A 13,638-nucleotide genomic window follows, 5' to 3' on the forward strand; every position below is an offset into this window, starting at 1 on the left:
CATTCAAATGTGATGAGGATTGGAAAAAAGTCTTAGCATAAGGTGCTTAGTAACATGGTCACAGTATATTACTGTGGTTACCATCACTCTAGATCCTCCTGTTCACCAATTCTGAGATCAAGTCTCATTACTTCCTTCTGTTGTCACTCACATCAACAAAGTCACAGAAGCCCTTGAAAAGAACTATCAGGTATTGTGAATCCACACATGTGGTACCAGCAAACGAGGACATTGTTTACCCCATATAATACTAGGCAACTCATCTCTCTCCTGGCCTCTTACTCTATTGAACCAAGTTTTTCAAAGATCCCTAATGGCTACTGCAAAAATGTTAAAGGGTTATACAAAGATTACAAAGACTGTAATGTATGATAAATCCCTCTCCTTAATTAAAAGGTATTTTGATGCTCTGTAGGTGAGAAGATATTAGCTAAGCCAGAGACAGCACAATGTTTGCTAGAAGTGTGGTAGCCAGGGAGAAGTTTGCACAGAGTAAGGTTCTGCTGCAGCTGTATGTTCAAGTAAATGTGAAAGGTGTCTGTTCTGAAGTTTCCTAAATGCTGCAACTTCTCTAAAACGGAGTAAATCTGTCTTCTAACCACCTTCCACTGTCCTACTCTGCAAATGAGGAACAAGCCTATCTATACCCCACAAGGAAGTTGGGAACATAAATTGGCAAAACATGAGCATTCATAATAAACAGCAATAAAAGTATGTAAATGCCTAGGAAAATTACTAATTTTGGTAAAATAGACCAGCCGGCAGCATAGTAGCCTTATCTTCTTACGATAGCACGTGGAGACAAAACACATCACAATTTTGACATTACACTGTACTACTTTCCATAGAAGAAATCAATCAATATTAGCAAATAAAACACTGAGAAATTCCACAGACTTATTTCTTCAGCTCCAAACCCGTATCCATTGATTTCTCTCATGATTCACTGAAATAGCTTTTTTCAGCAAACATAGCAGAGCAATCAGCAATGTTTTTTTTTTTAGTGTTCCCTCTAAGATAGTACACATTAAAAATAAAGATTATTAAACGTGGGAGGGAATTGATGTAAAGGAAGAAGGTGGGTAAGTAAGAGCACAAGAAGCAAAGGTAAATAAAAAAAATAGAGTATCACAAATTGCTATTAAATGCAATGCCAAATTTTAAAATTTCTAAAAAGTACTTGCCACTCTGAAATGTTTGAAATTGCAAAATATAACAATATATAACAATATGCCTCTTAAACCTTTGAACAATATTAAGATTGAAGGATAGTATGAAGTGTCTTCATTCTTTCCGACAGATACATTATTTGTCTTCTATACAGAGAACATTTACAGATCTGAACCTTGCAAGACAGCTTGTACACCCATTGTGCAAAACTCGACAATGAGGAGAAAATGTTTTCTGACAAGTTGCATAAATGAGACCTATTTGTCTACAGATTGGTACATCGCAAGTATTACTGTCTGGGAACAGGTTTCTGTTAAATATAGAAGCAATATCAAACCCGCATTCTTACCAAAAGAGGGATTTCAAATTTAGTTTGGTATCCTTATATTCATCCCTGTCTGAATTAATAAATGAGAAACAAATAGGAAAGCGTCAGCATTATAATTTCTCTGAACACAAAGAATACATTTAAAATGTCAAAAGTAGTTCCACTGCAAGCCACCTGAGCTGAAATATACTTATTTATACATCACATAACTATCAGAAGTCCAAACATTCTATTACATCTTTACGACTGAATTCTAGAGATCCTCGAGATTTACCTGATATTACATGGAACTTCAAGAAAATTTTAACTGTAGATAAAATCTACAGTAAGTCTTTCCCAAAAGCTACCTTTTTTTTTTTTCCTCTCTCTCTAAAGCAGAGTCTTTTCTTCTACTCCCCTTACTTGTTTTCCCTCTTTTCCCTTTCAAATTCATCTATTAGAAATAAACTTTCACAAAATTTATTTTGTAGTATTTCTGGCCAAACTGAGAAAGACTTCATTTCTGGATTTTTAGTTTAGGTTGGCAGGCTTAAATTTGTGGAGCATTTTGCTATGTAATCTTATTGTCTGGAATAAAACATTTAAAGCATACCAATTCCAAGGTCATCGTTCTTAACCAGAAACTAGCCTCACGATCATAGCAGAAAATCCCACAAAATTTAAACCTTTTGACAAGAATCTACTACTCCCCCACCCCAAATAGGAGACTAACACATAGAATAAATGTGTGGTTGCTCTGGTGTATACTACATAAGGCAAGCATTAAGCTTACATGCATCTACATAGTAAACTGTAGTGAAAGTACAGGTATTCCCAAACTAGCCTTAAGCAATTTCATTCTGATGCCAGAAAGTCCACCTACAGCAGATTCTGGCTTGCTTTTTTATTAAAGATAGATGTAACCAAACTACGTCGTTTAAAAACTACCTTGAAAATGCCTGCATTATACTGCAGCCTGGTTTAGCTTTTAATTACTGATTTCAAGTTTTTCTTTTTCCTTTTTCTTTTTGTTTTGTTTTTGTTTTTAATACCACGGAAGTTCAAAACCTCTCCTAGAAGAAGGAAAAGGTCTTGTTTCACCAAGTAGTGAAACCAAGCAGTTTGCCATATTAGGTCCTCATTTATACATCAATAGAAAGATAACGAGCTAAGTGCATTCCTTAAAATAATGGCGTTATACCACAGGTAAATGTGTCCCATTACTTTTAAACACAGTCCACATGCTTTCTCCATGTATAGAAAGGTTGAGAGTCATATACTGAATGCCACTTCTGCAACTGAAGTACTTTCAAACAGTTAACCCAACATGCATAATCATCCAAGGTTGATAAAAAGCAAAACACTTTTGCAGTCTAGAAAATTTAGATGGCTGAAGTAAGAGTGAAAGGAATTCTGAGCAGGAGACACACTGTAGAGTCAACACCTCTGCATTTTGGGAAGAATACAAAAAGCACAATATTAAAACAGTCTTCGTTATCCATGAAACTTACAGCAAAAACCCACATTCTTTTCTGCTAAAGCAGTCTACAACACATTATCATTATGCACAGTTCACTTTGAGTCACGAGGAAAAGGACAGACACTGCTGGACCTCAGCCTGGGATCGCTGAGGAGAGTTGCTTTTATTCATTTGCTTGGGCATATAACAGTGGAGCGACTATAGTCAAGGATATCAGCATGCAGTAAGTCTCAGTCTTCCACCTCGTAATCCAGCAAGGTGTAGGGTTCTCCCTACTCTCATATAAGTCTAAATGAAAAGGTCACTTTGAACATCTGGCTGTAGTCCAAAGGGTGTTTAAGTCGGGAAAGGTGAAGAACTAAAAACCAAGGATTTAAGGATTTTAAATACAGACACACCCTAATAAAATGCCAAAGGCATTCCCCTTTACTCATCTTCAAGTCTCAGATTGAGTTCTTCGTAAAACTTTATCTGACAGAAGCTAAAGATATTTGTGTTTTCATGTTCTTTAATATAAGTTCCTAAAACCAACAAACACTGTAAAGGAAATAGCTGACCTCAAAAACTCATTACAGGGAAAAAGCTAGCATTTGAGCCAGGTTCTCATAGTTCATAAGGTAAGTGAACTTAAGGTATTTCCACGACTTCCAACAATAGGTGTACATCAGATCAAAACCCATACCTTCATTAAGCATCATCTACCAAGCAGAAATGAATACACTGCTGTTATCCCAAAGTAAAAAAAAAGGTGGCGTTTCTTCTGAAGCCACTGAATTATAGATTGCTTTATATCATCAGTTTCTTCAGACTGTCATTGAACTGAGCCATTAGGAAAAAAAAATAGCACCAGCCATTTCACTGCCATTAAAATAATACAGGATCTGACTTTTGTAGCTATTTGTACATCCATTTTTTGTGCTGCTGTATTAGTATTAAAATTGCTATTAAAGTGCATCTTGTTGGGTTTATGGGCCTGTTCTCAACTATAAAATTCTACCCCAGATTTTTTCAGTACTTTGCATCTGTCAGATTTCATGTGTGGACAGAAGAGTCCATGTCTTCATTACTGTCCTAGATAAAAAGGAATGTTATTTCACATCAAGCATCTTCTAAAGAGTCACTTATTTGTCATTTGGACCAAAAAAAAAGATGTTGGCAATCAAGAATTTAAATATCTGGCCTTCCAATGGTGGAGTTTAATTAATGTGCAGAAAAGGGCCCTTCTAGCTAAAAAAAGACAAGTCTCATTAGACAAAATAATCTTTACCGCAGATCCCAGTTACTGACCCAAACGAGTAACTTCATGCAGATACTCCCTCCTACAAATAGTTTTTTACCCAGCCCGAAGGTTTAGGCATCTGCAACCACAAAAGCAGACAGGCAAAAATCAGACCCTTAACCTCTTTTATGCCATGTGCATTTACTGAGCACTTGGTGCAGTCAGGCTTATTTCTGCAGAAGTAGTCTTCAGCATAGTATAAAAAAGTAACACATGCACCACCATCACATTACATCTACCCAAACCAAATGGTCCAAGGAAATAGAAAAGTGGATAAGCAAACACAAGCTTCAGGATAGTTTGTATCAAATTAATTTCACCTTTAGAAATTTAGTCCCTTTAACATTTTGTGGGCCTCAAAGCAGTGATTTTTACTCCTTCCGTCTAAACACAGTGTTAACTGGAAAAATATACCTTAATCTCGTTAGTTCTTTGGCACTACAAAGAAACTTGAAATATGATTAAAAAGTAATCATTAATATAGAAAAGCATCCATTTCAAGAATACAAACTTCCAGTAATTTAACATTTAGTTCATGCATGTGGTTTTAGACTATGCCAAGCTGTTATTTACATACAGCTCTGAAAATCAGAAATGACACAATCTTTAGAGCATAGCTGTGTATTCCTTTTTAACAATACTGTAAATTAAGAAAAGTAAATTAAGAAAAGTCAACATGCGTGTTAACATCATTCAACTCATCAATTCATATTTGTTTACAATTAGTCTTGAAGACGTGCTGTGGTCTTCTGAAACTATAAAATCATGACATGATGCAAAGACAATAGCCTCACTGCGTGACAAAGAAAAAGCTGCTGTCCACTTCTGCATCAAGTACTGCACTCAGTGATTTCAACACCAAGGTTTTAAATAGTGATACTCTGCTTCTCTAGAAACTTATGTAACAAAAACTCAAAATGGAAAACTTTCTGCCCCATGAAGCTGATGCTTTTCCTTAGCTAAGCATTTTACACAGCAGAATATTAGACCCTGCTTTTTTTCTAACACAATTGCTCCTGAAAACCTGCTATGTTTGGGTCCAACCAATGCATTAACCATATGTTCCCAAGAAATGCTAACTGCCAGAGACAGAACTGTCTTCTGCTAGAGCAGATTAAAACATAATCTCTTTCCAGTAGATGGCATATTGATAGCACCGTATCATTTTTAAGCTTCTAACATGTGCTGTTGAAAAATTACTCTACGTTCTACTAAGGCAGTTAAAAATCAGGCAACTGATGGCAGCTGCTGACCAGGACAGTCCACTACCTCCAGACTTCTGTAAATCACCAGTACTACGGTAGAGTGCCAACATCCTTTTGAACATGGTGATCAATCTAGTATCAAAAGCAAAACTTCACATTACGGCACATACTATACTCAAGGGCAATTTTAAATGGAGTTTCTCACACTGATCATTTTCATCCCTCACTTTGATAAGAACACAAATCATCATGTGTCACAAAGTTATACTCTGAAGAATATATACAGTCCAGCTCATACTGTTCATAATTAGCACTCACATGACAACTTCAACTTCTTCATATTCTGTCCAACTTTTTTTTTCTTTTGGAGTGGGGGAACATTACTAAAATTGAAAAATTGAGCTACAAAACATGTTTTTATACAGAAAAATGTTTTCTCATAGAGATGAGAGGCACTTGTTTTGGGGTTTTACACTAGATGTCTTGTCCCAGTCAGTCCCCTGAACACTGAAGTCATTTATTTGGCATTTCACAAAACCTATAAAGTATAAAAAAATTATATTCATTTCTCACATCTCTTCACTAGATTTTAATCTGTACAAAACCCTGCAAGATGCAAACTCGCATTTGCAAAAAAGTGGCTTGTTACCCCACCCACCCCCTTTTTTTAAATTGTGGCATAATTCAGAGAAGAATATACTTCTTTTAAGTGAGTAGAACTATTAATATGAATTCACAAGAAGTTTCACACTTGGCTGCTAGTGAATGTTTCCTTAAACTGCTTATTAAATCAGAAAGGAAAGTTATTGAATCACTGTATGTTACAATTCTCCTCTGAGTTTTATATTTCAAAGAGCATTGGAGTTGTTCATACTGACTGGCACTGCAGTCTTTAAATCACAAGTGTTACAGAAAACTTATACCCCTCCCCCCCCCCAGGGGAGTGAAATAATAAAATAACTGAAGCATTTTGATATCCTCACTTCTCCCTGCATTCAGGTCTTTTCCCACTCAGATTTTATAGTTATCACTTTCCTGGGTTCAAGTATGTACAGAGATGTGCTCCTGGTACACCTTACTTTGAGGTACTTAGCAGGCACTTTTTTTTTTTCTAACTCTATAAACAATTAAGATCTGAAACATGAAGTGCTGGGGGGGGGGGTTAGAGGACACTTTAAATAATCATTCTACATTGTACAAGAAAAGACCAAGAATAAAGGAACACACAATTCCCTGAAAAATGCCTTTATCTTCTGATAATATGCTTTACAGACTTATAAGTTGATAGGGTGCTTATTATTAGCACAGCAGAGAAATACCATCCTTAAAATTAAGGCTTATTTTCTGAGAAGCAACTGGAATCTAAGCAGCCTGAACTGAGAACAGTGTCGTTAGGACATATCTACTCCACACCTGGCATTAACTCTTCATCTATGAATGAAACAATGAGATAGAGTGTTTTGGTGTTTTCTTCCCTTTGCCGAACAGGTTATATCCACAGCATAGAGAACATACCATCTCTGAGCAACTGTGCAATACGCATTATCTTATCAGAACACTGCATGGTCAGAACAGCTTTTATTTTTAGGCTGCAATAGATTTTCTTTGTATTTTCTCAGTGATATGTTATACTTGCACAGAAAGGAACACTTCTAGACTGCAGTAACTTTTTAACACATTTCCTAGCATTGATATAATACTGCAACATCTCACCTGTATTTGACAGTAAAGAAGCTAAGCCCTAGGTCTCTGTTCAGATGCAAAAGCCTCAACTGAGATGAGATTGTTAAAGTACTTGTTTTTCCGCACTCAATAGAGGAAATGTTAACATGTTCTCAATTTCAGGTCTTTGGCTTCCTTATTGCCTGTGAAGCAGAGTATTTGCTATTGCTGCTGTATATATATGTGTGTGTGAGTATATAGATAGATACACACATACGACGCTTATATTTGTTAACTGTCTTCCTTCACCTCATGATCTCTGGGTCAACTTATTTTGGAGCAGCTCTTTTACATCATAAAAAGCCTAGAAAGGCCAAGTAAAAGATTCAGTATCCCTCAGAGGATCACTAAGGGGAAAAATAAGAATCAAAAATGATAACTGCACTTTAAACTTACTACCCCAGTACAAGCTGAAATATGTATTATTTCTCTTGGGAATACTGAATCTAAAAGAATAAACAGCAAATAAAACGGGAGAACTATACACAAAATAGCTCTCTGTACTCACCTAGTGCTGAAGACTAGTGCAGGAAAAAGAGGCAGCAAGTAATAAGCACAGATGAATTTCATCCTGTAGCTCCGCTGTTTTGTTCCGTTCTCCACTAATCGCTCTTCACACTGTCTCTTACCCCCTCTCTTCTCCCAGCAGCTCCTGAGCCTTGCCTGAGGGAGCTGCCTGCCCGGCGTGTGAGGTCCGTGGCTCTGTGTAAGCAGACAGACCAACGGACCGACTAACGGAGGGAGCTCGGAGTGGGATTTGAGCTCCAGGAGTGATGTCACGAGGCAGCAAGCTGCTGCTGCAAGCCCACAGCCTGATCGCCTGTGATTATTCAACACGCTGGCTGCTCTAGTCTCGTCCTGAAGGATTTGTTACTACTCGCCGTTTAAGTGGCAGCCAGGGAGGGATGAGAACGCAGTGGCTAGCACTTTGTTTTAAGGTTGTAGTAGCAGAACAGATCTTAGGAATTCTTCCTGGAAGAAGAAAGAAAATGCAATTAAAGAAACACCTATATTTTATAATCAGAGTCTCCGTTTGTTTGAAGTGAATCTGTACAAGATTCATGAGACAGAGGCAGGAATTGTTTGAAGTAGGTGTCAAGTTACAAATCAGCCTGCCAGACTAGATCTGGAAAGGTATCACTTCTGTGCAGTTACAGTTCACAAGTTAAATTTCCATTATATATTCATTCACTCCACTACCACATCAAGTTCAGAGAACACAAACAGCTTACAAAATTATATTTTGAAAACACTGATGTCATCTCTAAAACCCTTCAGCCACCAGAAACAATTCATAAGACTTTGAGAACATTTAAGACTTTTTTTCCCGCTTTGTCCGTTTTTACTTAATCTTGATTAAACAAATAAATAAATGACCTTGTTTGATAAAGATGCTTTCAGAATTTAAGTATTCCCTTCCCTGACACAAGTGAAGTTGGCGGGATGGCAAATCATACAAGAACACATCATTTAAACAAAAATCAACTTTCTACACGCTACAAAAAAACACACTGGTCTACAAGTGAACAAGATCTGATCATCGTAAGGGAGAGTTCTAGCTGTCTATGTGTTTTGGGGGTCATATGAAAGGCATCCAGAAACTACATTATACATCACTTGCATAAAAGTTTCCATAGCATAAGCTGGTGCGTCATTGCATTCAACTGTTTGAGGAGTAATTTGGGATTGTATCAAAGCAAAGTTTGACCCTTAATAAGGCACTTACATGGCATACAGACAGAATTAATAAATTAAATTACATACACTTCCTGATCAAATGAGAGCGAGAGAAAGAAAAGAAAAAGGCAACGTACATAACCAAAAAAAAAAGAATAAAATGATGTCTGACAACTTCTGTTTGTGTCCCAAGTATACTATTTTTTCCAGCACACCTAGCAGCAAGTTCTATTCAATCACATTAATTTAAATCAGCATTTATTGTTATTTTGATGCTACAATACCAGCATGAAAGAAACAGTCATGTTACCATGGATACTTATGGCAGAACAGTAAAAAGGTCATAAAAAGTGCAGTCAGCTTGTCGTTTTCTCTTCCAGAAAAAGCCAGCCTTCCCAGGCTACTAGACACCTCTCAGGCACCTAAGAATGAGCAGCTAAAAGTTCTTCTATCCTTCCTTTATATGCAAACATATAGGGTGGAAGAAGAGGCAGGAGAAGGCAGTGGTACATCAAGAGAATCACAAGAGAATCATTTATGACTAAAGTTAAGCATGTTTAACACACATCATGGAATTTTGCAACTTAAGGAATTAATCTCAAATTTTGCCTCTTTTTGGGGGGTGAGGGGGAGACAGATCAATAGAGAGGCCTTTTGCAAAGTCTTGGTTTCTGCTCAGGGTTCTCACCATCCTTACAAGGAAGAGGAACTCAACATGAAGTTGGGTGACACCAGCTCAAGGAGTCTGGCAGCATCCAGATGTCACTTTACTGTTCTTCGCATAATTTCTCCACCTTCATCAGAACTGACTGAACAATTAGGAACTTATCATGCTTTCCAACACTGCTACTTTAGTCCTACTCACATGTGAATATCCTATGAAGATACTTTAAGAAAATAATGCTGCAGCTCAGTTTCAGCCTATGAACACCTCAGACTCAGTGTGAAGGTATTTCCAGCAAATTTTCCCATCTGAGGTCATGATATGGGAATGGGGAATCTCAGTCCGCTTAGGCACAGCCTGTACACAACCAGACTATTAAATCGCAGCAGCAGCTAACCCAGGATTACAGCAACTGCAACCCTAATATGCTCAGATGAAGTTGTATTACTCTTAAGGGAAATGCTCAGTGGTGAATGGAGGTAGGATATAAGAAAAGCTGGAGTTTTAGAGGCAAACTTCTTCTACAATTAAGGACAAGACACTTAATCTTAAATGCTACTGTTGTCAGACTTGATTGTGCTCAAGCTGTTCACCTGAAGACGCATAAAAAGACAACCTTTTAGCCCTCCAGTACAACTAAATAACCCAGATCCTGAGCTTCAGAGATTTTGTTGTTGTTATTTTTTCTAGAGGAGATCTATCTTAACAGCATGAGGTACACCTTAAGAAAATAATCATTTATATAAAAAATGAGAACTGTAGAATTTCTTGGCTTTACAAAGTCTATTTGTTTGGTGCTATGCATACTTAAAGGTGGGAAATCACATTGACACATAACAAACTTCAAAGAGCTTTGATAGAAACTTTCCATATAAAAACATTACACACACAATTTAAAAATATTTTATTTTCTCTCACAATTAAATTTTTCCCCTTTTTGGTTAAATTTATTGACAGTCTTATTGAATATATAATCACTCTCCTAGAATAGCAAGAAGAATTAAGGTGATTATATATGTTCTTGTACGAATACCTACACATTAAATATATAAAAGAATAAAACAATGGGACAATTATTACGAAACTGAAAAATTATACATTTCCTTAGAAGTGCCAAGTAGTCATCACACAGACTCTTGCAAGTTTGGCTAAATACACTGATAATATGGGAAGATCGTAACCTGTTTAAGGGAGAGAAATCTTCTCTCTTCCTTTGAATAATATAGTACACGCTTACGTTTGCCAGAACAGAAAAACATTCACTTATGCCTTTTTTTTTTTTCTTTTAAACAAAGTAACTATTTTAGCAGGGGTTCCAATTTTACTTTCATTCTTTGGAAATAGCAGTAAGAAAAAAGAAAGAATCATGAAGTAATGGCATATGTGATATTCAGTTATCTTGAATGCATATGTGCTGATAGAAATTTCTATAAATGCACTTAATGAAGCAGCCCATTAACATATCTTGTTGTACAACAACAAAATTGTCAATGTGGAAGTCTTCACAAGACTTTACACCAAATATTTTCAGAAGAATAAAGGCACGACACTTCGGAAAATATAATACATTTAATTTCAGTATGCTTTTAGGATCATTATTATTAGTGAAAGACTATGAACTGAAGCAAAGCTTCGGGCAGAGCTCAATCATCCCACTATCATGGCCAGTACTCTATTAAGCAGACTCTATTATGATTTAGATGCTATATCACTACTGCAGTGCAGAGAATGCCAGATTTTATTTTATGTTTGTATACAAACATAGATACATGAATGCACACACACATCTATTTTTGTTGAACTGTAGCATCATTATAGATAACTAGAACAGTAACTTGATATACTTTTATAGTAAGACATAGAACTGCAATATGTTGGATAAATACTAGACACTGAGTTCCCAAGTAATAACAATCTTTGAAGTCTGATAAATGGCAAGTTAAATAACAGGAAATTTAAATAACAGGAAATAGAAAAGCAGGCAACAATACTTAAGGGTAGTTGTTATGAGCTAGGTAATGGACATATCGCAGACCTCAGGGATGCAAAATAGCTACCAGTGTAATTCTGAGACGGTAATACTTGTTAAGCAGGAGCAGAAGGGACAAGACCTACAGGAGCCAGTTTCTCTTCTTTGCTGACAACTGAGAAAGCAACTGTCTCCTCTTTATGTTACACTGCCGCACGCACAGCCTTATTAGAAGGTTGGTTAACATCACCAACGGGAGTTTGTCTCTCTCTCTGCCCCTTATGTTAGTAGTTCCTAAATCAGGTACATTTTGTATGTTTTTGAAAAATATCTCAGGAGCACTGACCTTTGTAGATTAGCGATCCAGAATCTTGCTTGTAAGAACTCCTCCTCCTGTAAAGACGGAAGAGTAGGAGCCAGTAAATGCAAACCAGTCTAAAACACTTGAATAATAATAGTAATAAGACAATCTTATTTTTACAACTTTTTATCCTGTTTTTCCGACTCCACCTTCTCATTCTTCCCTTACCTAGTAGACTGAGTTTCTGCCTTTGGAAATACTCCTTGATTTAACTGAACTCTCAGTACGTGTGCTAAGATGCTGAAGAGCAAACTGTTCTTACCAAAACAGAAAGGTAAAGGTCTTAGGTGAAATATTGGAAAGTACTTGGGCCCAGTATTTCATATCCACTTGCATAAACACAAGCAGCATAAACACATACATCAACTGCATGCATTAATTGTATTAATGCTCTTGTGACTGAGACCTGACATATTAGCAAAAATGACTTTGTGAGATAATAGGTTTGGAGTGACTGACTCACAGCTAAAATTTCAACACATGCTTTCATAAATACTGTAGGAATCCCCTTGTTCTGAATGGTGCCTCGTGAGTTGTCTGCATGGGAAAGGAAGGCACATGAGTGACAAAAGTGGGTAAAACATGGGCAAGTTTCCACCAGTTTCTTCTTTAAGACCACCTTCAATTGCATGTAAAAGTATGTGTTTCAGGTGAGACAGGATATTTATTATTACTCTTACAAGCATACACATGGAATAGTAAGTATTCAGAATCAAAACTAATTCATGAGACTTGCACAAGCATCTTTAGAGGAAGCCTGATATGTCATCACGTTTTTTTTTTAAGTATTAAATTTAATTTTCCAGTAAGAAGCTTAAATACCATCCTATAAAAAAATAGCAAGTTAGAAATATGAACTCAGAATTCATTGAAACTTCATCTGTATTCAGCTAAACGAAAGATGCAACTGCCCAAGAAGTGTGCCTAACTTTAGTACCAAAAAAGAAAAATGCCCTGACTATCACTGTTGGAATAATAGCTTAAATTTCAGAGTTCAGAAATGGCTGCTGCCAAAGTCATTTTGAAGGTCATTTAAACTTCTAAAATATTTTCAAGGTAGCTCCTCGCTGTTAGCTAAGAACCAGTCGATTCAGAAGTTCATTAAAATAATAAAATAAATACATTTAACTTCATAATTACCCTTGCTTTGAGCAGGCTAGATTTTCAGCTCAAGTTATCCCATGCACCTTTAGCAAATCCATGCAGCCCACTGGGGTCTGCTGTTGAAATGCAGAGAAACAAGCAATTTCACAGGCGTGTGATTATTGAAAAAAGTTTTTGATTTCATTCTGTTAAACTTCTTTATCCACTGTCCAAAACAGCACTGATTATATATTACATACTTAACATACCTTGGCTGCCTAGCTTTATTACACATGGAAAGCCTACATTTTATGTAATATTACAACTGCAGTAATTCTGGAAGTGACAGCAAGACTTGATCCAACCACTACTTATGGCCAAAAGTTCTAGGATTTCAGAAGGTAGGAAACAAGAGCAAAGCCAACTTAGTAAGGAATTTCTCGACTTCTCTTTCTTGACCACTGAGTCAGCAGTGCTGAATCACTTCACTATAAGTTTACAGTTTACATGTGCTAGAGAGAAGGGAGGAATTGAAAGAAAACAGTAATAGGAAAATCCAGTCTTCTTTACTTCTTGATGTGTAAGTTGTACAAGTTTAAGAACTAGATGAGCCCTCAACATATACAAATAACCTGTAGTGCACTATTTAGTATTAAGAAAAACTAAAAGTTTTTTGTGTGTGTGTGTGTTTGGAAGTCTGTGAAGCAGAAGCTGTTATAAC

General features: G+C 36.6%; 1 protein-coding gene across 5 annotated transcripts in view; it reads right to left on the reverse strand.

The window, feature by feature from the left end:
- Positions 1-13,638, reverse strand: part of LUZP2 (leucine zipper protein 2) — a 345,602-nt gene that overhangs the window by 183,893 nt on the left and 148,071 nt on the right. For all 5 annotated transcript variants that reach the window (XM_080593094.1, XM_080593097.1, XM_080593093.1 and 2 more), the window contains 2 exons: positions 11,820-11,866; positions 7,672-8,135 (listed from right to left, as the gene is read on the reverse strand). In XM_080593094.1, coding sequence (XP_080449220.1) covers positions 7,672-7,733 — 62 coding nt within the window. In that variant the 5' untranslated portion in view covers positions 7,734-8,135; positions 11,820-11,866. The remainder of the gene's footprint in view (positions 1-7,671; positions 8,136-11,819; positions 11,867-13,638) is intronic.

This window comes from Anser brachyrhynchus (assembly GCF_964034855.1).
Source record: "Anser brachyrhynchus genome assembly, chromosome: 5".
Classification (NCBI taxonomy): domain Eukaryota; kingdom Metazoa; phylum Chordata; class Aves; order Anseriformes; family Anatidae; genus Anser; species Anser brachyrhynchus.